Consider the following 26331-nt stretch of genomic DNA (forward strand, 5'->3'; position numbering starts at 1 on the left):
AGAATAGGAGCCTATGAGGGAGGATTCCAGAGAGTTTATAGGTATAATATCAGAGACCAAGAGAAGAGAAGTTTTTTTGAGAAGAAAGAGAGTAGTCAACAGTGTCATACTGCAGAAAGTAAGACAAGGACTATAATGTCCACTGGATTTGGTAATGGGGCCATTGGTCACTGGATGAAAGCTACTGCTATGACATGGGAATAGAAACCAGATTTCTATCCCATGTGCCCCATATCTAAAAGTCACTGAATCCTGTCACTTCTTTTGTTATTGTCTTTCCCTTTCTCAGTAGCACTTCTTTCCATTTTTTTTTAGTACTAGACCGTATACATAGTCTTCAAATTAATAGCAGTTTGAGCACCTACTCTCTCGTAGACTCTGTTGGAAATACAAAGACATGTAAGATATGATTCCTTTTCCAAGGAGGGGGAAATAAAGGGGAGAAGGGAAGTAGTTTGAGTACCTACTATGTGCCAGGCACTCATTGAATCCTCCCAGTAATTCTGGGAGGTCAGTATTCTGCCCTTCTTTCTTTTTTAAAATAGGAGTGGAAGCTAATACCCAGATCTTAAATGACTCACTCAAAGTCACACAGAGGTAGAACTGATATTTGAACTAAGGTCCCTTTGGCTCCAAAATGTTTATGTTTTATTTTATAATACTTTGTTGGCTGTGATCTAGATTATAAGAAGATAAAAGTGCGCAAAAGTTAGCTAGCAGTCAAAGCAACAGCTTGGGGGTAGTCATAGAAGAAATGATATTATGTGATTAATCTGTCCCATAAAATTGTGTAGATTAATAATTAATAGATTTTGAGAAATTTTGGGGATAAAAATTTATCTATTCATTGGGAATGTTTAAGTGCCTGGCAGAGAGTAGATGCTTGTTACTAAATGTTTGGATGGATTCAGAGGGAGAGAGGCTGGTAAGTGGGGATTTCCAGGCAGGGCTTTCAGCGGAGGTGGGATTTTCTGTGGGTCTTAAGACAAATATAACTTTGAAAGGAAAATGGGGAGGGCTTTCCAGCAGAACAACAGAATAGGCTAAGTACAGGGGGAGGGAAGTGTGAGACAGAGGTCGCAAACAAATAGTCTTTGTACTGAGTAAGGCCTATAATTTGGTCTGTGTATTGTTTAAGAAAAATTGAAATTAGTTGTCACATGTAAAAGTTTCCATAAAAACCTGCATTTCCTACTACTAATGAAAAAAAAACCCTGAAGGTCTGGTAACCTTGAGCCAATATTCTGTGGCCAGCTTTGAGGGTGTACCTTTGCTGCCCTGGCTCCTCTGAGCAAGTTTGCGACCCCTGATATGTAAAGTATGTTTAGGGTTGGGGAGTTAGTGGGATTTGGGAGGACTGTGAATAAACCGAATTGGGCTGAAGTGAAAGGCTTCTTTAATGTGAATTATTGGGGGGATATAAAGATAGCTTGGAAGCCAAATTGTAAAGGACCTTGAATGCCCTTTTAGGCTTGGAGGAACCATTGAAAGTGTTTTGAATGGGGAGTGATATGTTCAAAGTAGTGTTAAGAAGATGAACATGCCAGTAGCCTTTAGGAGGATGTAAAGTGGATAAGACTTTCTGGTGTGAAGGTCAGTTATGGAGCTCTAGTAGCAGTTTAGGCATGAGATGAAAAGGGCCTTCCTTAATGATGGTGATGGGTTTTTAAGTAAAGAATGGAATTAAGGGAGATTACAAAGGACTAGTATTGAATTGAATGTGAACAGAAGAGTCAGAAATGGGGAAAAGTAGCATCATTAACTGGAAGGGAAATATGTACAGGAACTAGTTTTTCAATGTCTTATGTTTGTTTTATGTTTGATTTTTGTTTTTGTTGTTTTATTTTTGTGGGGGAAATTGGTAAGGGCAGGTGGAACAGGGATCATCTGTTAAGTGGTTTATGTCATTGTCTTACATGTTAAATTTTAACATTGATATTACAATTGGAGATTGTTTCTGTGCTGAGTACTAAACTACTAAAATGTAAAATAACTTACATGGGAACCAATTCAATAGCTGAAGTTAGTTTAGGTGTGCCAGTCTTGCCACTAAACCATTACTAAGCTGAAAATCAACTTCTTGTTGTGGCTTTGAGCATTTCACTCCTCTTTGGTCCTTCTAAATTCCATGGGCTAGTGCTTTGCTTATCTTAAATTTTACTGTGCTTTCTTCAATTACTAGATTTATTGTATTTGTCTTCCAGTTGATGTAGAACATTCTCATGTCCGATTTCTGGGAAACCTGGTTTTGAACCTATGGGATTGTGGTGGGTAAGTACCATCTGCTTATTTGTTGGTGAAATTGATTATAATAACCATGGCATCTTGTACAGTCAGCGTAGCAGATACATTTGGAGGAACTGTCACTTGTAATAGGTACATTGGATAGAAATTTCTTCATGGATAAAAATCTCTAAGTTTGTGAAAATATCCTTTGTGTGTGATGTGTTTAAGTAGCTCTAATACAAGCTCCATGCTTGATCTAAGTATGTGTAGTATGGGTATACAATCCCTGTTTTACAAGAACATAAATTAGATTTGTGTCTCAGATGGGTGAACACCAGTGCTGAGAGAGGTCTTATTATCATCACACCAAACTACCTTGTTCTTAGTTATTTCATAATTATCTAAAAGTAGGCTCAGTACTACAATTTGACTCTGAGCATATATTAACTGGCTGAGTTAGTTACCCATTGTTGGACAAGAAGGAGACAGTATTTTCTCTCATGACAAGGCTGTCAGCAAATATCCCATACTCACTGTGATTGTATATTGATGTTATTCTCTGTCCTATGGTTATCTGCATCTTTGTGCAGAAGCAGCATTGTATAGTAAGTACCCAGTGATTATGAATACAAGCACTGGAGTTATGCTAGGGTTTAATTTCAGTTCTGTTAGCTGTGTTATCTTGGATAGATCAGGAGGTGGACTTCTGAGCTCCAGCTTCATCTGTACAAGAGGGACAGTAATGGTTCTAACTCATAAGGTTACTTTGATGATGAAGAAGATATATATATATATATATAATGCACATCACAGATATTATTGTCAACTCTCTATTTCCCAGCCAAATATAGAATTGGTGCTCAGTTAATATTTGTTGAAAGAATAATGTAATAATTAGTCTCTATGAAAATGATGCCATTCCTGTCAGCAGATGGATCATTTAACAGTCTAGCAGCCCTTCATCATTATTATTGCTTCTATTTCTCTAATTATACCAAGAAATTAGTCCACGTCCTTTGCTTTTGAGACTAAGATGTGATATTTATTTTTACAGACAAGACAACTGAATTCCAGGGTGATTGTGATTCTCTGAGGGTCACCCACTAAATAATAGTAGGTGCACAACGTTGAACCTAGATTCATGACTTTTCTCCCTACTATACAATGCCACTGTTTTCTGCTCTTCAGAAATTAACTAAAGAATCTTTTGGGAATTGGCATTCAGATTAAGATGCAAAGAATAACATTCTGCTAAAAGTTTATCACTAATGTAATTTTCATGTATTTTAGAATATTTGGCTAGCACAATATTTATTCAGCTAATGATCACTGAGCATCTAACACTCTTTTCAAGATGAGAAATTGGCTGAACACTAGTGGCTTATACCTGTAACCCTATCTACTCAGGAGACTGAGAGCTGGCTGATCACTGTTCAGTGCCAATCGAGGCAGGAAAGAATGTCAGACTTGATCTCCAAATAGCCAGCAAAAAACTAGTGTGGATACATGACTCAAGTGGTAGAGTGCCAGCTGAGCAAGCAAGTTGAGCGAATGTATGAGCCCTGAGTCTGCACCCCAGTACTAAAAAAGAAAGCTGAGAAGTGATGGGGTTATTATTGCCTTGCTGTCTAGGGAACTAACGCATTAATTAAAATTCATGCACAGCCAGATGCTAGTGGCTCAAATCTGTAATCCTAGCTACTCAGAAGGCTGAGATCTGAGGCTCGTGGTTCAAAGCCAGCATGGGTAGGAAAGTCTATGAGACTCTTATTTCCAATAAACTACAGAAAAGACAGAAATGGAGCATGGCTCAAGTGGTAGAGTGCTAACCTTGAGCAAAAGAAGCTCAGGGACAGCATCCAGGCTCTGAGCTTAAGCCTCAGTACTGGAACAACAATAAATAAAAACCTAATCATACTTACATTCAATGCTGAAAATGATAAGACTGTATTGATAGAAGAGGCTATAATGAGTGAGTTAACTCTAGTCAGGGATTGCTTCTATGAGGAAGGCTAGATTGAAATGAAATCTAAGGAGTAAGCAAGAGTTAATGAGACAAAGAGGTATGGGAATACCATCTGAGAAACAAGATGCGAAAAGCCCCATGGAGCCAGGCGCTGGTGGCTCATTCTTGTGATTCTAGCTACTCAGGAGGCTGAGATCTGAGGATTGTGGTTTGAAGCCAGCCCAGGCAGCAAAGTCCATAAGCCTCCTACCTCTAGTAAACTACCCAGGAAAAGCTGGAAGTGGTGCTGTGGCTCAAGTCATAGAGAGCTATACTTGTACAAAAGAAGCTCAGAGATAGCACCCAAGCCCTGAATTCAAGCCCCAGGACTGACACATAAAACACAAACACACACACACACACACACACACACACACACACACACACACAATACACAATACACACGACGTCCCCCCTGCCCCCCCCTCCGCCCCAAGGGCCCCATTGGGTACAAGTTGGACATGAGAGGAACAGACAATGTCAGTGTGTTTAGGACATGAGGATTGGGCAGAGAGGGCACAAGTTTGTAGATTGTGGCTCAAGATATAAGATCCTCCAACATTTTTGCTACTATTTACTCTCTAAACTGAATTTGTAGATTATTTTTCACTTAACAAAAATAGATCATAAGCAGGAGTGATTGAACTGAAGGATTGCTTACTATCTAGATTTTTTCCCAACAGGCAAGACACCTTCATGGAAAATTATTTCACTAGCCAACGTGACAACATCTTCCGAAATGTAGAGGTTCTGATTTATGTTTTTGACGTGGAGAGCCGGGAGCTAGAGAAGGACATGCACTATTACCAGTCATGCCTTGAAGCCATTTTACAGAACTCTCCAGATGCCAAAATCTTTTGCTTGGTTCACAAAATGGATTTGGTACAGGAGGATCAACGGGACCTGGTAAGAAATAGGAAAGGTGCTATACCAAATGATTGACATGCTTTGCATACTTCTTTTGTAGAAGTATAGATATTTGTAGCATTCATATTATGGAAAAAACCTGTTAGCCTGAAATCCTGTCAGTTTTTTTTAACAAATACTCTTAGCTGGGCATGGTGGTACATGCTTATAGTCCCAGCTGGGATCAGTTGAGCCAATGAGTTCAAGGCCAACCTGAGAAACATGGTGAGACCCTGTCTTAAATGAAATTCTTGATTATGTTTTCCGTGGTATGGGAAAGACAATATTCACTTAAATAATTTTCAGAATTGGCGTTATTAAGCAGTATATAATCTAATTTAATCTAATCTAATCTATTGGTAGTACTGAGGTTTGAACTCATGGCCTCATGTTTGCTAGGCAGGCACTCTAACACTTGACATACACTTAGAGCTCTCTTTAGCTTGTCATTTTTCAGAAAGGGGTCTTTGCTTTTTCCTGGAGATGGCTTCAAACTGAAATCCTCCTGTAGGCTAGGGATATGGCCTAGTGGCAAGAGAGCTTGCCTCGTATACAGGAGGCCCTGGGTTCAATTCCCCAGCACCACATATACAGAAAACGGCCAGAAGTGGCGCTGTGGCTCAAGTGGCAGAGTGCTAGCTTTGAGCAAAAAGGAAGCCAGGGACAGTGCTCAGGCCCTGAGTTCAAGGCCCAGGACTGGCCCAAAAAAGAAAAAAAAATGAAATCCTCCTGTATTTGCCTCCCATATAGCTGAGTTTATAGTCATAAACTACCATACCTGGTTTGATGCTGATATGAGGCCTCTCTAACTTTATGCCCAGGTTGGCCTCAAACCCAAATCCTCCTGTTTGCCTTCTAAGTAGCTGGAATTACATCCATGAGACACTACCCCTGGCTTACTTTATAAATATTTTGTTCCCCTTGTTTTACTGTGAAAGCTAGAAAGACCTACCAGGAATGAGGTGAGGAAAGATTAGCATGACTGATTGATTTAGGAAATGTCTATGCATCAGTTTAAATAGCAACCATGCTTTGTCAGGCACTATGTACATAATTGTACAGACAGTTTGTTTTTCTTCTGCATGAAAGAATTAGTACATAAATTTAAAGAAAACATAATAGGGAGAATATTGCCATAGCCCCTACAAAAACCAGTTATAAAGCAATCATAAACCAGAATAGCCCAGCTGGGTGCTGGTGGGTCACACCTGTAATTCTAGATACTCAGGAGGCTAACATTTGAGGATCTTGGTTTAAAGTCAATTCTGGTAGGAAAATCCATGAAACTCTTACCTATAATTAACTTTCCAAACGCTGAAGTGGAGCTGTGACTCAAGTGGTAGAGTGCTAACCTTGAGCAGAAAAAGCTAAGAGATATCAACAGGCTGTCTCTTAAAACAAACAACAACAAAAACAACAAAGAAAAACTCTGAGTAGCCCAGAGAGTGCTCAAGGGTCCACTATAGAAAAGATACAGTAGAAAAAGTAAATTCCTAGGTATGAGACTATAGGACAGGCATGTCAGTTTGTTCAGTACAAGAGGATGGAATTTTAAGGTCTAATATGTCCTGTCAAACTAGGGCAAGCAGTTTTAGAATATATTTGTCTTATGAAGGAATACAGTTCCTTCTTGAGTTGGAATACAAAAGTAAGAATATTTTTAGACTAAATACTTCTTTGGCAATAGCTGTCTTGCCATTAGGGATTGCTTCCAGTGTTTGTTGTTTCTATTAGCATTGGAAGGCTTCTTCTATATTTGACTCAAAGTACTTTTCTTGTCCGTCTTGGGGCTTGAATACAGGGCCTGGGTGTTGTCCCTGAACTTGTTTTTTTCTTTTGTTTTTTACTCAAGGCTAGTGCTTTACCACTGGGCCACAGATCTACTTCTTGCATTCTGGTGGTTAATTCGAGATAAAAGTCACAGACTTTCCTACCCAGGCTGGCTTTGAACCATGATCCTCAGATCTTACCCTCCTCATTAGCTAGTCCTGGCATTGAAAACTACGTTTTTGTGTGCTGATCTTGAAGCTTGAACTCAGGGCCTGGGCACTGCCTGTGAGCTTTTTGGCCCAAGGCTAGTGCTCTACCACTTGAGTCACAGCTCTAGTTCTGGATGTTTTTTTGGGGGTGGGGTGGGGGTGGTTAATTAGAGATACGAGTCTTAAGGAAGCTGGGAATGTGGCTTGATAGAGTGCTTGCCTAGCATACATGAAGCCCTAGGTTTAGAAGAAGAAGCCAGAAGTGGCACTGTGGCCCAAGTGGTAGAATGTTAGCCTTGAGCAAAAGAAGCTCAGGGACAATGCCCAGGCCCTGAGTTAAGCCCCAGGACTGGCAAAATATAGAAGAGTCTTAGGCACTTTCCGGTCTGAAAGAATTTCAAGAGCTGGGCCCCAGTGGCTCATGCTTGTAATCCTAGTTATTCAGGAAGCTGAGATCTGAGGATTGAGGTTTGAAGCCAGCATGGGCATAACAGTCTGCAGACTTATTTAAATTAACCATTAATAAGCCAGAAGTGTAGGAGTGCTTGAATGGAGGAACACCAGCTTTCAGTGAAAAGCCAAGTGAGAGTGTGAGGCCTTGAGTTCAAGCCCCAGTACTAGCATACACATATTAGCATATGCATACAAAAGGCATTTCAAGGATTGAGAGTTTAGCTCAGTGGCAGGTAGAATGCTTGCCTTGTATGCATGAAGTCCTAGCTTCTATTCCCAGCACTGAGAAAAATTTAAGTCCTTAGAATTGCAATAGAAAATGCTAGAGCATTTCAACAAATGAGCTCATTATGTACATTTTAGTCATTTTTGGTTTTCAGTGACCAAGTTATTGTTTTCTAAATGCCAATATAAACATCTTGATATACAAACATGATACTAGGGTGTGAACATAGTGCCTTGCTAGGCAAATGCTGTCTTGAGCCACACCTCTAGCCCATTTTTTGCTTTAGTTTTTATGTGTGTATGTGTGCCTGTCCTGGGATAGAGCTTTGGCATTGTGCCTGAGTATCTTTTACGGAAGGCTAGTGCTCTACCACTTGGACCATAGCTCCACTTCTGGCTTTTTTTGGTGGTTAACTAGAAATAAGAATCTCAGAGACTTAGCTTCCCAGGCTGCATTCAAACTCCAATCCTCAGATATCAACCTCCTGAGTAGCTAGGATTATAGGTTTGAGCTACCAGTGCCCAGCCTGGCTTAGTGCTTTTTTTCAAGATAGAGTCATATGTTTTTTGAATGGCCAGTCTCAGACTGTAATCCTCCTACCTAGGTTTGTAGCTGGAATTACAGGAATATATATCACCATGCCTGGCTTGTTAATTACATTACAGTCTTGCTAACTTTTTTTTTCTTTTGGCCTGTGTTGACCGCGAGCTGTGATCTTCCTATCTCTGCTTTACAACTAGGTTCATATTCATTAAGTAATTTTAAACTTAAGAAAATGTTTAATTTCATTAAAGATTTACTCTTGATAAGCTTAAAAATGGTGAGATTGCCTCCTCAAATATAATTTAAGCGTGTGTGTGTGTGTGTGTGTGTGTGTGTGTGTGTGTGTGTGTTAGGGTTTTCCAGAGAAGCAACCAGTCAGATGTCTCTGTATAGAAAGACAGACAGGACAATATGTATTCATTATAAGGAAGTGACTCAAAACCAGTTGTGGGGGCTGGTAGGCCTGAAATCTTTAGAGCAGATAGGCTAGGGACAGGGAATTATGTGGCAGTTAGAATTAGAAAGTAGGGTGAGCTGTTTTTTTTTTTTTTTTTGAGGCTTTTAAATGACTTGATAAGGCTCTGCCCACACAATGGAAAGTGCTCTGTTTTTCCCAAAGTCTAGTGAATTCAATGACAATCTCATCTGAAATGTATCTTCACAGCAACATTTAGATTATTGTTTGACCAAATACCTAGCCAAGTTAACATGTGAAAGTAACCATTATGTTCCATTCCTTGTCATACTCATATACTGACACTGTACTTGGTCCCCAGATAAAGATAATAACAAAGTCATATTTCCATTTAACATGATACAACTGTCATGCATACAATCATAAGTAGACTAACCCTTTTAACCTTAAATGCGTGCAAAGTCCTGGGGTAGTGTTTAATACCATTTAAGTTAAATGTTCAGATGTAAGTATATAAAATCTTATGTTCATAAGCCAGAAGAAAAACAGCTTATAATTATGTATATTCATAAAAATATATGCATATATTCATAAAAGGGTTGAAATACTCATGATAGTTGTATAACAGGTTATGTGTCATAACTGATGTTTATAACTACCTTCTACAGTTCCAGATTCCCTTTGACTACAGCAAATACCTCAGCTGATTGTAGTTCTTTACATGTGGGCTGAACCAAAGAACTTAGTATTCCTAATGGTCTGGCCATTAACAGAAATGCCTATATTTAGAAGTTATAGGTTTGTTTGTTTGTTTTAACACTTTTAAGGTATGATATAGAGGTCCTAAGCAATCTCTTGTATTCCAGAGATACCTTTCCTTACCTGTTTTGTGAAGCAACAGTCCAGCTTCCACCTTGATATTCAGGGTCAGTAACACTGGCCAGCATAGTAACTCCTTTCTTTGCCAGTTGATCCAGAGGCATGATGAGCCCTCTGTGGCTGAGTGGCAGTCTTAATCTCTATTTCGGTAGAATTGTGTATTGCCTGCCTTTAGAATTGCAACCTGGGGTGTTGAATTGAAACCTTTGTACAACTGCTTAAAGATTATTATTATTAATAATAATAAAATAACTCCTGCAGGCAGGGAGAACATAAAGTGATAAGAGCAAGAAAAAACAACTTTATCTCCTACTCGTGGTGATGGCAGGCAGATAGCAAGAGGTTCCACACTGGGTCCTGGTCTTATGAATCCTTATGATGAAAGAAAAAGCACCACATACTGGATTCTTGAGTCACAGCATTTACAGTTGTCTAGAGAATGTTTCCCTTGCCCTGGAAGGTATTGCCACCTAGTGGATGCTGTGACAGACTTTATTTTTTTTTAAATCCCCACATTTTTTAGGAGCATCAATTAGTTGTACAAGGAGATTTCATTTTGACATGTCCATATATGCATACAATATACCTTGATCAGATTCAGAGCCATCATTGTCATTCATTCCCTCCTTTTTGGAGCAGGGGTGTTGGGGCTTGAACTTGGGGCCTGAGCTCTGAATTTGAGCTGCTTTTGTTGAAGTTTAATCCTCTACCAACTGAGTCACATCTCTACTTCCAGCTTTTTTGTTGAACCCTGTTCCTGGGATCTCAGCCTTTGGATTAGCTAGGATTACAGGCATGAACCACCAGCATCTGGCTCTTCCTTTCTTTTTATGTGACTAAACCTTTAAAAGGCATTGCTCCATTTTTTAAATTTACTGTTTTAGGATGTACAGGAACATGGTAAGACAAAGAAATTCCATTGAGCATGGGCCCCTTCTCCTACTGTATTTGTTAAGTGGGTTCCTTGATTAGAACCAATGCTATAGTGACATGTCATGGATTCAGTGTTGGTCTTGGCTACTGACATATTGGTCACTTGGTAATGGCTATAGTTAGGATAGCCTTGTTGAATAAAAGTCCCACTTATAGCTTCCAACCTATCCACCATGTCCACTTAATTGTGAACCCACTAGGCAGTGACAGGAGTGGTTGAGGATACAAGCTGACTGATATCCAAATAACAGGTCATCCTATCCACTTGATTATTAAAATGCTCCTTTACTGAGATCATCATTCAGATCTATCTATATACCTTCTTGTCACCAATTTTCTGAGTAGGCTCCTTCAAAGTTCCTGAGCTTCCAGAAAAACTCATGAGTTGGTACAGTTATATGCCTGGCACTAGATACTCCTTCCAAGGAAATTGAACCATCAAAGGGCTCAAAGTCCTGTTCAGTGGAATGATTTCACCTCACTTTTCTTGAAGGATAATTAAGCAATGGCCTGTAAAGCTGCCCTGTCCACTTCTAGATGGTACGTACACATCATGCAAATCCATCTGTAAACCAAGCATTGAATAGGGCAATCTGTAAAGTCCATGGATGGTGGTTTTGAGGGAAGGCAAATCCCTAGAATAAGTTTCCTAGTTTCTAGTCTTCTCTTCCTTTAGCTGATTATAGGGAAATCTCCATAAAGTTATAGGAGCAGTCTGGAAGAAAAGGCATTGAAGCCTAAGTAGGAACCTCAAGCATTTTATTTTGGCCACTTCTTTTAACCTATTTGTTGTGGCCTGAAGGGGTGTGTGTGTGTGTGTGTGTGTGTGTGTGTGTGTGTGTGTGTGTGTGTGTTTGCATGCATGTGTGCATGCCAGCCAGTACTGGGGCTTGAACTCAGGATGTTGGGTTCTTATTTAGCTCTTTTTCTCAAGGCTGGTACTCTACCATTTCAGCCAAACCTCCACTTCTTGCTTTTTGCTGGTTAATTGAAAATAAGAATCTCATTGACTTTCCTGCCCAGGTTGGCTTCCAACCTCAATCCTCAGATCTCAGCCTCTTTAATAGCTAGGATTATAGACATTAGCCCTAATACCTGGCTAAAGGCCTTCTTGACCCTAGTCTCATATATTACTTTAGATTGGCAAAGGAGTATTACTGTGCATATCTAACTTTTTTTTGGCAGTCCTGGGGCTTCAACTCAGGGCCTGGGCACTGTCCCTGAGCTTCTTTTGCTCAAGGCTAGCACTCTACTACTTGAACCACAGAGCCACTTCTGGCTTTTTCTGTTTATGTGGTACTGAGGAATCAAACCCAGGGCTTCATGCATACTAGGCAAGCACTCTACCACTAAGCCACATTCTCAGCCCCATACATACATACCTAACTTTATGGGCAGCTCAGATCCCATGGTAACTTGGTGGGGATAGTTAAATGTTCAGTCTGCATGTGCCATAGTCTAGCAGAAGGCCAAGAGCTGTCTGTTATTACTATTATTAATACTATTACTATTATTACTAATATTATTGTGTAGTTGTACAAAGGGATTACAGTTCCATTAGCTAAGAACTGTTTTCCAAATGGAAAGTATCTGTGGAGGATGGCTTTGATCCTTAAAGGTATGTGTTACACTTAACCTATATGTCTTGCCAAAAGCTCCTGACAGAATCCCCATCTGCCACAATGACTTCACACAACCTTGGATTTGCTGGATTGTATGGCCCCAGAGGTAGAGAAGTTTGCATAGCAGCCTGGAGCTGTTACATGCAATCTTCTATCCTAGGCCATACTCAGAGCCAGCAGCTTATTAGGTCACTTACTTGGTAAATAAGCTTGAGGAACACACCCAAGTGAGAAATGTGTTGCTTTTAGAATCCAAACAGGCTCACCAGACATTGTGCTTCTTTTTTGGATGTGGAATAGCCCAATCACAACAACTTATTCTTATTAGAAGGAGTATCCCAGCATGAACCACACCACTGAACTCTTAGGAATTTCAGAGGTTGAATACTCTTGAGTTCTTATCAGATTTATTTCCTTCCCTCTGATGTGAAGATATGTTTCTAAAGTAACTACTTCTTGTTTGGTGGCTCCATTTGGTGCAGTTTCATCAACATAATGGACCAGTGTAATATGTTGTAAAAGGTAAAGGTAACCAAAATCCCTGCAAATTAATTATGACATTGGGCTAGAGAGTTGGTAACTCCCTGAGGTAGGTTAATTGGAGGTGTATTGCTGGCCTTGCCACCTAAAAGCAAATGACACCTGCTGAATTTTAGGGAGAAGCGTGGGGGAAAATGGCTGTAGTTGGAATTGGGACTTAGGGAGGTCTAGTGGCCAATGGAGTTTTTATTTTTTTTGTCAGTTGTGGGGCTTGAACTCTGGGCCTGGGTGCTGTCCCTGAGCTCTTCAGCTCAAGGCTAGTGCTCTACCACTTGAGTCACAGTGCCACTTCTGGCTTTCTGGTGGTTAATTGGAGATAAGAGTCTCACCGCTTTTCCTGCCTGGGCTGGCATTGACCTGTGATCCCCAGATCTCAGCTTCCTGAGTAGCTAGGATTACAGGCGTGAGCCACTGGTGCCTGGCAGCCAATGGAGTTTTTCTTCCAGTTTGTCTCAGTAGCTCTTCAAAACCATACTGTCATGACTCTCCCAATTTTGTAATACAAGATTGCTAATTGAAATAGTACTTAGAAATATGGTAGAGTCCCCATATTGGTTCCTTTACCTTTACCTTACCTTATCTTTCCTATTGTTATGATAGGAAAAGCCAAGCAGAAGTCACTGGAACTGCCTCTACCTAGGAAAACAATAAGTCAAAAACACTATCAAATTCCTGGAGGGATTCTTGAGCTTAGTGCCATCATCAAAGGCAAGATGCAGGTTTAGAGATTCCCATACCTGGTCCCTATGTTTTAGTCTATATAGATTGGAAAAATAATATATCATTCTACTGGACATTTTCTCATGGCCTACATTTTGTACCTTACTTTTAAGAATCTTCTGGGATTTGAGTCTAGCTTGTGGCAAGCAAGAATAATATGGGTCAAATGTAAAGCAGTCTGGCTGTGGCTGTCTCTCACCCCGTTGATCACTAGGAAGATTTAACTGAACTGGATGGCTGCTCAAATGTCCCTTCTCCCCTACTCCATTCTATGTATATCCCTCTTGAAGCTGCATGCCTGGTCAAAGAGGCTAACCACCAATAGTGAAGGATCTTTCTTAGCTTGAATTATACAAGTAGCTCTGACCTCTAGAACTACTTCTTGTTTGGTAGGTCCATTTGATGCAATTTCATCAATGTAACAGACCAATGTAATATCTTACAAAAGGAAAAGGTAACCAAAATCCCTGCAAATCTATGCAGAATCCCTCAGAGTGGGCTATTATAGTTTCTTTGGGCAAAATAGTGTCAATCTTAAGTAGAAATGGAGTGGCTGCTTCTACTTGGGAAGACTTGAGAATTTAGAGCTTCAGTGTCCCTAGGCTCATCCCCAGTCTTAGATGACCCTCATTCCAATCTCTCAGATCCCATCCCCTTGTAGTCAGCCCTTGCTTTAACAGCAGATACTCTGCAAAATTGGCAGTTCAATATGCATTGTCATTTGTCTACTCACATGATGAATTCCAAGTTTAATTTTCAGCAACCTAACTTAAGTCTATGACTAGGCAGTAAAGGCTTCTTTCAGGGCAAGTACAGAGACCTTGAGGTGGGTTATACAGTGTTTAAACTGGGGCTTCAAGTCTGAGCTCATCCTGGTCAGTCTGAAAATTTTGTCAATATTACATTTGGACAAAAGTAATTTATTTACATATAAATCTGGTATGCAGAATCTTGTGTCTTTTAAGTATTTGGCTGGGAATCTTCAGTATATCTGTTGCCAAATCACACCATTAACTATCAGTGCTCTCTTTGATACTGGAAATATGGTCATTAGCACCTTTAAATTCAGATATACTTAGGAAACCAATTCCAGAAACTTCAAAATCAATTCAGAAAACATGCTTAAGATTATCTTAGAACTATCAGTTCTAAAATCTGTATTAGTGTTCTCCAGAGGCTGGGAATATGGCCTGGTGGCAAGAGTGCTCACCTTGTATACATGAAGCCCTGGGTTCGATTCCCCAGTACCACATATATAGAAAATGGCCAGAAGTGGTGCTGTGGCTCAAGTTGGCAGAGTGCTAGCCTTGAGCAAAAAGAAGCCAGGGACAGTGCTCAGGCCCTGAGTCCAAGGCCCAGGACTGGCCAAAACAAAAATTCTGAGTAGAGTTCTCCAGAGTAACAGAATCAATAAATCAAGTGTGAGAATACACACACACACACACAGTGGGGGGAGGGAGGCAGATGGAAAAAACACCTAAGTGACTGGTTCATTTTAGGGAAACTGGCTGGCATAATGATAATGATTGTGGGCTGGCAAGTCTGAATTCTGTAGGGCAGGCCCACAAGCTAGAGACCTGTGAAAAAATTGAGGTTACACTTCACAGTCTAGAGGCAGTTTAGAGGCAGAATTCCTTTTTCTCCAGAAAGTCAGTCCTTTTCTCTTAAGGCTTTCAACTTATTATATGTGGCATACCAACATTGTGGAATGTAATCTGCTTAAATCAAAGACTTCTTATTTAAATATTATTCTCATCTAAAATAATACCTTTGTAAAAACATCCAGATTGTTATTTTACCAATTGTCTAGGTACTGTGGCTGAACTAGGTTTGACAAAATATGTATAGTGTGTCAACACATACAATCTATACACTCATGGAAAAGTATCTATGTGTGTATACGCACACACACATACACATGAATATATTCATGTATATTTAGGCATACATTAATAGGAACATATCCAAAATTGTTAAATAACTGTGGATTTGGTGGTTCTTATCCATATGGTAAATTAAATATGGTACACATGTAAATAATGTATATAAATGTATATATATATGCAAATATACATTAAAAGGTTAAAACCCAAAATACTGATATAGGAATAACTATCTTAAAATGTCCCAGATTTGGTGAATGGAGTATTAGATATGTTTTATTGAGACCCCTCTCTGTGTATGATAAATTTTATTTTCCAACATAATGTTTTTTGTGAGCATTCAGCACAGGCTAAGCCTAAAGAATTCTAGCAGCCATTAATACTTACAGAGTTAACATAAAATGATTTCTGTCCTAGTTTGTGAAATAATGTCCATACTCCAAATTCCTCTTAAGAAGGAGCAGAAGATCCTAATTAGAATATGCTGAAACAATTATGTATTAGATTTTGCAATGAAAGAGGTAAGCAGTTATATGCTGACCAGTGCATTGAACTTTTTAATTCAGATTTTTAAAGAGCGAGAAGAAGATCTGAGGCGTTTGTCTCGCCCGTTGGAATGTTCTTGTTTCCGAACATCAATTTGGGATGAAACTCTGTATAAGGTGTGTATATTTCCTGAGTTCCCTCATTTTAAGAGCATGAAAAAAGCTAGAAGGGTATTTTAACAAGACTAAAGGATTTTAAAACTATTTCATGGCCATCTAGATTTGTACTTAAAAAGAAATAATCTACAACAAATTGAAGGCTATCAAACATCATTAATCGTCATTCAGAGAGTTGTAGTTTAAACTTAGATTATGTTGACGTTGTTACCAGTCACACTGAATTAACCAGTTTGGTTGTGATTAATTTGATCCTGGTCTTTGGGATAACAGAAGTTTCTCTTAGTGGCTCTCATCCATTTTTGACCTGTTGTGATCTCAGTGCTGATTGGAGCTGTATCTAGTATTCGGGTAATTACTTACATGATAATGCTAGAAGCTAGTCTGCCTAAGTTTGGAAGAAAAATATTTCATGGAGAAATTGGAGAGTGGAATATTAAAATGAGGCACATTATACCTAGAGTGTATAGTAGCTTCAACTTTTATGCCAGAACTGGAGACCAGCATTCTTTCAACCAGAAGGATTGTTCCCATTGTTGGGATGGATGCCACCCTCCTTGGAGTAATTATAGAGGTTATAACATTAGTTCATGTGGATGAAGCTGAAATTACCTTATTAGTAAATAGGCTCCTACATTTTTCTACTACTGGTGTAAGGACTGGCTCCTTTTGTGTCCTCCTGTGGTCAAAACTTTCCTTCAGACTGCTTCTGGTATCCACTGACAAGTCTGACTCTGGGAGGCAAAGGATCCCTCTCTGTCACTGGTAGCTAGAGCCTCAGTCTCAACTGCATCTGACAAGTATCTACAACCAGAAACACAGAGACCTGACTTACCAAGGAGAACAGACATTGGACTTTAAAATAGCCATTGCTCTTTTTAAAACTAAATATACTTTCCCCCCAATAGTACGTTGACTCAGCTTCACTCTAATAACATCATTTGAGATACCTGTCTAGGAAGTACTGTTCTAGATTGATATGGGCCGAATTTCTCTCAAAGCCTTATTCCCATAGAACAGGTAACCGTGAATAAGGATGGACATGACGCACTGATAAGAACCAACTGCGGTGTGAAGGATGGCAATACATAACACGACCAAAGACAATTGGCTAATCACAACACTGCTGTGAGTGACAATGTCTCTGCTGTGGTTAGCTTTGGTGCCTTCTCCAAGGTAAATTCAGCAGTGACATTAACACCGACTTGGGAACTTGGAACCCGAACCCTTATGCCTAAGTAATAAAACTAATTGGAACAGAGACATGGCACTACTATCTTACATCAATGTTGCATAGAACTGACTTAAATTTTTATGTTATGTTTTTGTCAACAAGCACCCATTGCCTATCTGCTTGATGCTGGTACATACCCAAATGAATAAGATCAGGTTCCTGCCCTCTAGTAGGGGAGAGAAGAACAAAGTACACCTAACAAGACAAAGTGGAGTGAGAATAAGGAAGAGGAAGTATTAGAATGGAAGTACAAAGAAAAGAGAATAGAGGGAGGGTGTAGTTAACTTCAACTGCTTATATTATAGTCCTCTGGATGAAGTTAGTTTTAGGCAAACACACAGTGGACCTTTGTAAATGCAATTGGATTGATAATTTTACAGAAGACATCAAAGCTTTGGAAATGATATATATCTATAGTTTCTCTTGTAATGGTCTATTATCCTGTCTTGATGGGAGGGCCCATTTGTCCTTGTGGCTCGACTATTTTCACAAAGTTGTTCTTGGGTATATGTTAAATTGTGTTGTTAAGGTTCTGATTTTTAAGGCGATCTACACTGTTGGACTCACATATTTGTTGAATATTTGGATAAGAAGCATTTAGCACAGTAGATCATATTCTGCAACGTTTTTCCTAAGGCAATATGATGACATTAAATTACTTGTTTACTTTTCATTATCCATGGAAAGAAGTTTCTCCAGCATTTCTCAGGTATTTGAAGTTATAAACTCAACTCAAATGGTAAAAGAAAAATATTAGCTTCATATTCTCATTTCATTTATGTTACATTTAATGTCAATATTTATTTGGGACTCAATTATCATTATATTTTGCTGTCTGTATGTTACAGTGTACTTACTTCAAAGCTCTGAGACTGGCTACCTGTTAGTAATATTATACTGTGCTTCTATTCTGTTAGGCTTGGTCCAGCATTGTTTATCAGCTGATTCCCAATGTTCAGCAGCTAGAAATGAACTTAAGGAATTTTGCTGAGATTATTGAGGCTGATGAAGTACTTCTGTTTGAGCGAGCTACTTTTCTGGTAAGAACTCTGCTCTACAAATAGATTTTGTACTGTACCTTTTTCTATTAAGTAACAGAGAACAACATGTTCCTGCTTTCAAAAAAAACCTTATTCCCTTTTTTCATAACTTCAGTATGTACAGACTTATTTTAAAGTACTACTGTCAATAAGTGATTGGAAAGATGTCCGTGTGTGTGTGTGTGTGTGTGTGTGTGTGTGTGTGTGTGTGTGTGTGTTTTAATGGTACTGGGGTTTGAATTCAGGGCTTTATGTTTGGTAGGCTAGAACTATATCTCCAGCTCTGTTTCTTGCTGTGTCAAAGTTTGGCCTTGAACCATGATCCTTTAGATCTCAGCCTCTTTAGGAGCTAGGAGTACAGGCATGAGCCACTGGTACTTTGCTGGTATGTAGCTCTTTTTTTTTTAAACTGGTACTTGTTTGACTTCCTTGCTAGGTTGGTGCTTGCTATACCACTGGCTTTTTGATGGTTATTTTAGAGATGAAGTCTCATAGACTTCTGTCTGAACTGGCTTCAAATGGCAATCATCCAGACCTAAGGCTCCTGAGCAGCCAGTATTAGAGCCATGAATTACCAGCACCAAGCCTCTGTATAACTTTTGTTTGCCAATCTGGGGGTTTGAACTCTGGGCCTGGGCAGTGACCTTGAAGTTTGGTACTCAAGATTAGCACTCCACCACTCAAGCCATAGCTATACTTCTGGCTTTTGTAGTTAATTGGAAATAAGAATCTCACAGACTTTTCTATTCTGACTTGCTTTGAACTGCAGTCCTCAGAACTCAGCCTCTTGAGTAGCTAGGATTATAGGTATGAGCTACTAGCACCCAGTTGTGTGTAGCTTTTTAATAGTCAAACTTTGATACTTGCAGGTATGCGTTAATAGAGTTTGGGTATTTTTGTTAATAACTTCATTTGTGATAACAAATTCTTATTTCCTGTTGAATTATGGTACATGGGATATTTCCCTTTTAACAAGCTCTCTTTCCATCCTTTTCTCAAAAGTCATGAGGTTGAAAACTTAACATGGAAAAGACATAATTGTTAACTAGGTGTCACAGTTAAGAGTTGAAGTGGAGAAATTCAGGAAGAAAGAGGCATATTGATACTTTCCTTAAAAATTCAGCCTAGCAATTATGTAGAATAGGAGAGGCAAACATCCATATTACTTTTTTTTTTTGCTGGTCCTAGGGCTTGAACTCAAGGCCTGGGCTCTGTCCCTGGACCTCTTTGTGCTCAAGGGTAACACTCTGCCACTTGAGCCAAAGTACTACTTCCAGCCTTTTTCTGGTACTTTATTGGAGATAAGAATCTCATGGACTTTCTTACCTAGGCTAGCTTTGAACCATGATCCTCAGATCTCAGCCTCCTGAGTAGCTAGGATTAAAGGCATGAGCCACTGGCTCCTGGCCATCCATATTATTTTATAAAAAACAAAACAAAACCTTAATAGCCATAATAGAAACCAGTTTGTGATGTCACATCATACTACAAAAATAATTGCTAACTAGCTTAGTAAATGATAACTCTAGGAGCAGCTCCTAGATAATGATTTTGTTTTTGAGCTCCACCATTGCTTCGACAATTTTTAAACACATTTCTCAGTTTATCATGTGGATTAAAATGGATCAAAGTAAATTTAAGCATCTAGCATAGTGTGTGTGTGTGTGTATGAGTATGAGAATGCCAACTTAAATGTCCATTCCTTTTGCTGTTATGCCAACAGGGGACAGACAGTCATAAGTGCTATTCTCCTTATCCTTCCTTTGTGGAAACACTATTTGTAACTATGGCAGTATTTGGTACAGCTGAGGCAGGGAATCTCAAGAATGTCTTTGTGCATCCATTGAGTGGTGACAGGTTACTTATTTGATATTACTACTAGGAGCCACTTTTTTCTAACTAGTAAGAGTAACAGTAAGAAAGTAAGCTATTCTGTCTTGATGCATATCAGACAACAGTGTCCTGCTTCAATAATATTCCCTTGCCATATCTACCAAACAAGTCTATGGAATGTAACACTGCTCACTATCTTCAATAACCAGAAGCTTTTATTTAAGTGTGTTTGATCATTTTTGCTGAAGGAGATTAAGTAAAGCAAGGCATCTCTTCTGCCATTGGTATAGGAATTATATAAGTTTTGCATCCTTTCTGGAGATTTTCCTGTGAATTTACTTTTGATGAGTGCCTTCCTACTGGGAACCTTGCATCTATATATTCAACCTTTAGGATACGTGCATGATTTTATTAAAATTCCTTAGAACACCAAAATAAAAGTTCAGCAAAATAAAACACCAAGAAGGAGGTACTCGAAAGGGATGGGTTGGAGTTAAGGAGAAAGCAGTAGATGAATGAAGAAAAGAGGTAGATAATGCAGGCAAGAATCCAATGTGTATCCTACAAAATTAAGAAGAATGAGGGAAGGAGTGGATAGGGGAGTGATGGCTTAGAATGTTGAAAGTGGTGACATTGATCAAGACATTGTATTTATAAACTAACTTGTTAAATGCCAAGTCCTTTGTACAACTACTTAAAGAATTTTAAATTTTTTTAAAAAGAAAATGAGAGAGGGAAAATAATTCCAGCTGGTATAAGTGTCCATTCTGAATAGATTAATTTTAGATTCAATTTTTAGGAGCTGGAATTGTATAGTTAAGTCTTTAAAATAGGACTCCCAGAGCTCCTAAAATTAAATAAATATGTCTGTCTCAAAGATAGCTAGGGGTTGTAATTTATTTTCCTTTTTGAATTGTACTTTGCAAAACTGAAAAACTGGTGAAATCGAAGTAAGACAAACATTTAATGATAAAAGCAATTGAGAAAATACTTCAGTGTACTAAAATACAGATGCTCTTTGATTTAGCATAGGATTTATGTCTTTTTAATTCATTATAAGTTGAAAGTGTATTTAATCCACCTAGCTTCCCAAACATAATAGCTTAGCAACATAAGTACACTGAGATCCCTTGTCTGCCCTTGTAATTTTGTGGCTCACTGGAGTTATTGCTCATTTGCTGCTGCTCTGAATCACAAAAGCATGTCTTAGTGCTGGGAAAATTCAAACTGTTTTCTATCTAATGTATATCACTTTCACAGTATTGAAAATTCAGAAGTCAAATAATCATAAGTCAAAGATCACCTGTAGAGAATACTTGAATGATCTAATAAAGTTATAACCAAGTCATACACAATGTTGACAAGAATATGAGACAGAGTGGAGGATACAGTAAGTCAGATGACAAGTCTGTCCTGAAAACTAGTATGGCCAAGAGACTTCCTTTGAGTATTGGCAGAAGGTGATATGAGTATTTGATATGGATTCAACGGAAAATATTTGCTGGGCACCAGTGGATCACATCTGTAATTCTAGTTACTCAGGAGACTGAAGTCTGAAGACTGATTTGAAGCCAGCTCAGGCAGGAAAGACTGTGAGACTCATATCCAATTAACCACCAAAAAGCTGAAAGTAGAGCTGTGGCTCAAGTGGTAGAATGCCAGTGTTGAGCGAAAAACTAAGGGACAGTGCCGAGGCCCAGAGTTCAAGCCACAGTACTGGCACCAAAAAAAGACAATGTTTTTCTTCCACAGGTGATTTCTCATTATCAATGTAAAGAGCAGCGTGATGCCCATAGATTTGAGAAAATCAGCAACATTATTAAGCAATTCAAGTTGAGCTGTAGGTAAGAGATCTTACGCATGTAATCTATTAATTGCTGGAAAAAGTTCTTGTCATATTTGAGAAACTCAAATGACTAGTTGATCATACTAATATGTTTACAATAATTCCTTTAATAAAAAAAACTGAGCTCTGAGGGAGTCTACATTTAACTAAAGTGCAAGTCATTGTCCTTTAATGAAAAGTAAGTAGACTTATATTTTGAAGCAAAAAAAAATTTAGCCTCTAGGGTATTATATTTTTCTCATGAGAGCTTCACATAGGAAGTTACTAAATCCAGGAATTTTAAAAGATAAACCCAGATCTGTAATTTATATAAACTCAAAGAGTACAGAAGCATATGAAAAATATTCAAGCAGAGTACCCTTTTGAAATACTTAATACTATTCACGAAGAAATAAATGGAATATCTTAAAGAATATCTTTTTAAAAAGAAGGAGGGAGAATTTGCCCTATTAAAGACTAAAATTTACTCTGAAATTATGGTAATTAAATTAATGACATACTAATTCAGAAATGATACACCAGAGAGTCTTGAAATATCTAAGCATGTGTCAGCTTTGAATAAGATTTGAATATTAGTGTTATGAATATAGGAAAAAGTATTTTAGTAAAGATTTTTAAAAATGAAAATAATGCTTCTGATGAAAGATATATGCCTATACACTGGGTATAAGCTTATCTACTTTATATCTAAGTATTCTTTGAGACTTCCTAGAATGTTAATTTTTACAAGACACAGTGACAAGCAAATATAGTCACCCTATTTTCAAAGAAATGCAGGCATTTCTTGAATTTAAATGTAACATTGAAGTCATATAGATATTAACTTCAGTGATAGGCATAATGCAAACTCTAAATACTAGATAGGGAAGTCTTGTGACTTAAGTTTTTGGCATGGATCTAGGTCTAAGCCCATTTTTATTTCATAATCAACATTAAGCCCCAACTTAATTTTTATTCCACATTCTAAAACATGTTAAACTCAACATTTGAATTTCATTGGAAACCATCTTAAGGAAGTTCTGAACTGAAGTATAATGCTATAAAATGTTTAACATAAAAAAGAGCTTCTTATGCTATTACTATTTCCTTTTATTTAGCTATCTTTCCCTTTCTCCTACAGCAAGCTGGCTGCCTCTTTCCAGAGCATGGAAGTCAGGAACTCTAACTTTGCTGCTTTTATTGACATCTTTACATCTAACACTTATGTGATGGTCGTGATGTCTGATCCATCCATTCGTAAGTCTAAACTTAGCTGACATAATTTCAAAACCACATAATTTAAAAATAATTGCCCTAGAGCTAGTATTTTATTAGATACTTAAAACTATCTTGTAGTTGAGATAATTAAACAATAATGTAAAAAGTTTGAATCTCACTAGACACTTAAAATGGTAAGCATGGTAAATTTTGTGTGTGTGTGTGTGTGTGTGTGTGTGTGTGTATACATGCTCCTGTGTGTGTGATGTCTTACTAAAGTTAAAGAATAGCTTTCATATAATAGGCTTATATTTTTGAAGTTGAAAACCAGTTTAGTCTCTAGGTTTTTCTTCATGGGAGCTTCAGAAACCAGGATGAAAATCCAGGAATTTTAAAGAAAATAGAATCTAGAGTAATGATTTGTATTCCATATGGTATTAGATTGCTTTAGGCAGGCTACTAAACTAATAAATGCTAAAACATTTTATATGTTAAGTATATTCCTATCTTCCATAGCACCATGTTCTGTTAAGGGCATGATTGTAGTATTTGGTGCTTCTGTATTGTGATACCCATGTCTGTCATAGCCATTAGAATAAAGGTTCTGGCAGAATTTCCAGGATGTTCCCAGATGTTTAAATATCTCTAATCCACTGGCTTTTCCTACTTCAGGTTAATATTACAGTGTTACATATGATAATGGGTTTTATTCTACCAGCCCCAAACCGAAAGGTTTTTAGAAATTTTGTGTTTAGAATATGAGCATATCTTCTGCTTCTTCAGAAATATTAAACCATGGTAACTTGGGACCTCCTACTCTGGTATGTTCTCAGTGACATACATTGAAAGATTTGTTTTTTAAAAACAATTATTTGTTTTTACTTATCAGAAATTCCTTTGACTGCCCTTCTTACTCTGTTGGGTGTCTCCCCACCCCTACCCTTAGCTTCCGCAGCTACTCTGATCAACATCCGAAATGCCAGGAAACACTTTGAAAAGCTGGAAAGAGTGGATGGACCAAAGCAGTGTCTTCTCATGCGCTAAACATTGCCGAATGTTGTTTCACACACAAAAAAATTGAAGCACTGTTTCTTAATCTTAATGTTGTGTTCATATATGTAGGCTACAAATGTTGTGATGCTTACTACTTCTGTATTTCTTCTCTATTCTCCAGTCTTAACGTTTAACCTCGAATGCTATTTACTCAAATAGCCAGTGAGGAGTTAGAAGATGAGGTGTCCATGAAGTTGGTGTAATATAAAAGTAGGTGATTTATGTAAGTGTTCTGATAACATGGTCCTAATAGTGTTTAAATGTTCTGATAACATGGTTTCAATAGTTGTGAATGCCAAAGCTCTTCCCAGCATCCTCTTGTATTCATTACCAGATAGTAACCTATAAGTTTAGAGTACTACTGTTTTCTCAGCATGCATTAAAAATTTTCCCTTAACTTCAAATATAAATAAAATTTTACTGTTAGGGATTTCAGTGTCTTGTTTTTATTTTGCTTGTTTCTTCAACTTTGCCTTAAGAAAGAACAAAGGAATTTGAATTATCGTTGCGAAGGTAACCTGCTTGTTGGAAAGAGTACAAAATAAAATTGAATGGAAGAACAAAGCCACATTATTGCTTTCAATTAAGCTAGATAGATGAGTTAAGATGTATGATATCTAAATGTTATAGGAAACAGGAAAAGATTGTATGCCTTTGAGGAGGAAATAATAGGTAAGAAATTTTGAAAAAGAAATTAACCTAGACTACATGGGGAGAGAGAAAGAGAGAGTAGAGTAGAGAGAGAGAGAGAGAGAGAGAGAGAGAGAGAGAGAGAGGAAGAGAGAAAGAGAGAAAGAGAGAGAGAGAGAGAGCACAAGAGAACGTGAGCTTTGGAAGGGTAGCATTCTGCCACTAGAGCCACAGCCCCCGTCCAGCTTTTTTAGTGGTTACTTGGAAATGACAGTCTCATGGCCTTTCTTTTCCAGGCTGGCTTGGAACTGTGATCTTCAGATCTCAGCCTCCTGAGTAGCTAGAATTATAGGCGTGAGCTATACACGTGTCTGGCTAAGAACATGTTTACATGTTTTTATGTAGCCTACATTATATAGACAAATGACTTGATGAGACTAATTTTATCAATAGCTTTATTAATTTATGGAAGAATTTTAGATAGTTCCAAATAATTTATCCTATTGGCATTTATGAAAATGTAACTGAATTGGGGTTTGTTTCGTGACTAATATGAGTCGTGATTTGCCATATTCTCATTATCTCCAGTATTTTGGGGTAGAATTTGAAGATACTCAAAACATTTTTGAGGATAGATGGAGACATGAAATTATATGACTAAGTAAAAAGTAATGATCTTATTTATATCTGTACTTTTTTTGCTCTTGATTCAGTCCTCACTCAGTTTCTAGTTGTAACTTGGATTAGGAGATATATTGAAATGATGAAAGGTTAGAAAAATGAAGATTATAATTTGACTTAACCTTTTTTATTGTACTCAGGAGGCGAATATCTGAGGATTACAGTTCTGAAGCCAGCTCAGGCAAGGAAATCCATGAGACTGTTTATCTCCAATTAACCAGCAAAAAGCCAGAAGTGGAACTGTGGCTCAAATGCTAGAGTTAGTCTAGCCTTAAGCAAAAATGATCATGGACAAGGCCCAGGGCTTGAGTGCAAGCTCCAGGACTGGCACACACACAAAGAAAAGGAAAACAAAAAACCTCTTAGAAACTGAAGTAAATTCAGTTTGACAGTGAAGGCATTCATATGGGAACGTAGAGAAAAGAAATCAAAGTTAGAGATGTGAAAATTATAGGATAAATTGCACAGTGGAATGATGCTTTTTATGTTATGTGTGTTGTATAGGGAAATGTTTTTCAAACTTCAGCATGTATCAGAAAGGACTTTAGGAAAGGACTTTATTTAAACAGATTGCTAGCTGAGTATCTGATGATCACACCTAGCTACTCAGCAATATGAGATCCAGAGGATCTTGGCACAGAGTAAGTACAGTTTGAGTTTTGAACTCAAAACAGTTTACCGCCCCAACCCCACCATGAGAGTCTGATTCAATAGGCTTCATGTGACCCTTTGAATCTGTATTTCTAACATGTATCCAGTATGTTGATGCTGATACCATTGGTTTAGGGATTGTAGTTTGGCCTATATTTTGGTTTAGGAAAAAAA

At 38.1% G+C, this 26331-nt stretch overlaps 1 protein-coding gene across 4 annotated transcripts in view; it reads left to right on the top strand.

The window, feature by feature from the left end:
• The window catches only part of Rragb (Ras related GTP binding B), a 34195-nt gene extending 9575 nt beyond the window's left edge, over positions 1 to 24620 (top strand). For 2 of the 4 annotated variants that reach the window (XM_048335872.1, XM_048335876.1), the window contains exons 4-11: positions 316 to 399; positions 2205 to 2271; positions 4915 to 5137; positions 15897 to 15992; positions 18144 to 18266; positions 21852 to 21943; positions 23066 to 23181; positions 24089 to 24620. In XM_048335872.1, the coding sequence (XP_048191829.1) occupies positions 316 to 399; positions 2205 to 2271; positions 4915 to 5137; positions 15897 to 15992; positions 18144 to 18266; positions 21852 to 21943; positions 23066 to 23181; positions 24089 to 24186 (899 nt within the window). In that variant the 3' untranslated portion in view covers positions 24187 to 24620. The remainder of the gene's footprint in view (positions 1 to 315; positions 400 to 2204; positions 2272 to 4914; positions 5138 to 15896; positions 15993 to 18143; positions 18267 to 21851; positions 21944 to 23065; positions 23182 to 24088) is intronic. The other 2 variants (XM_048335875.1, XM_048335874.1) reach the window with 2 other exon arrangements.
• The last annotated feature ends 1711 nt before the right edge of the window (positions 24621 to 26331 follow it).

The sequence above is a fragment of the Perognathus longimembris genome, chromosome 28 (genome assembly GCF_023159225.1).
Source record: "Perognathus longimembris pacificus isolate PPM17 chromosome 28, ASM2315922v1, whole genome shotgun sequence".
NCBI lineage: Eukaryota > Metazoa > Chordata > Mammalia > Rodentia > Heteromyidae > Perognathus > Perognathus longimembris.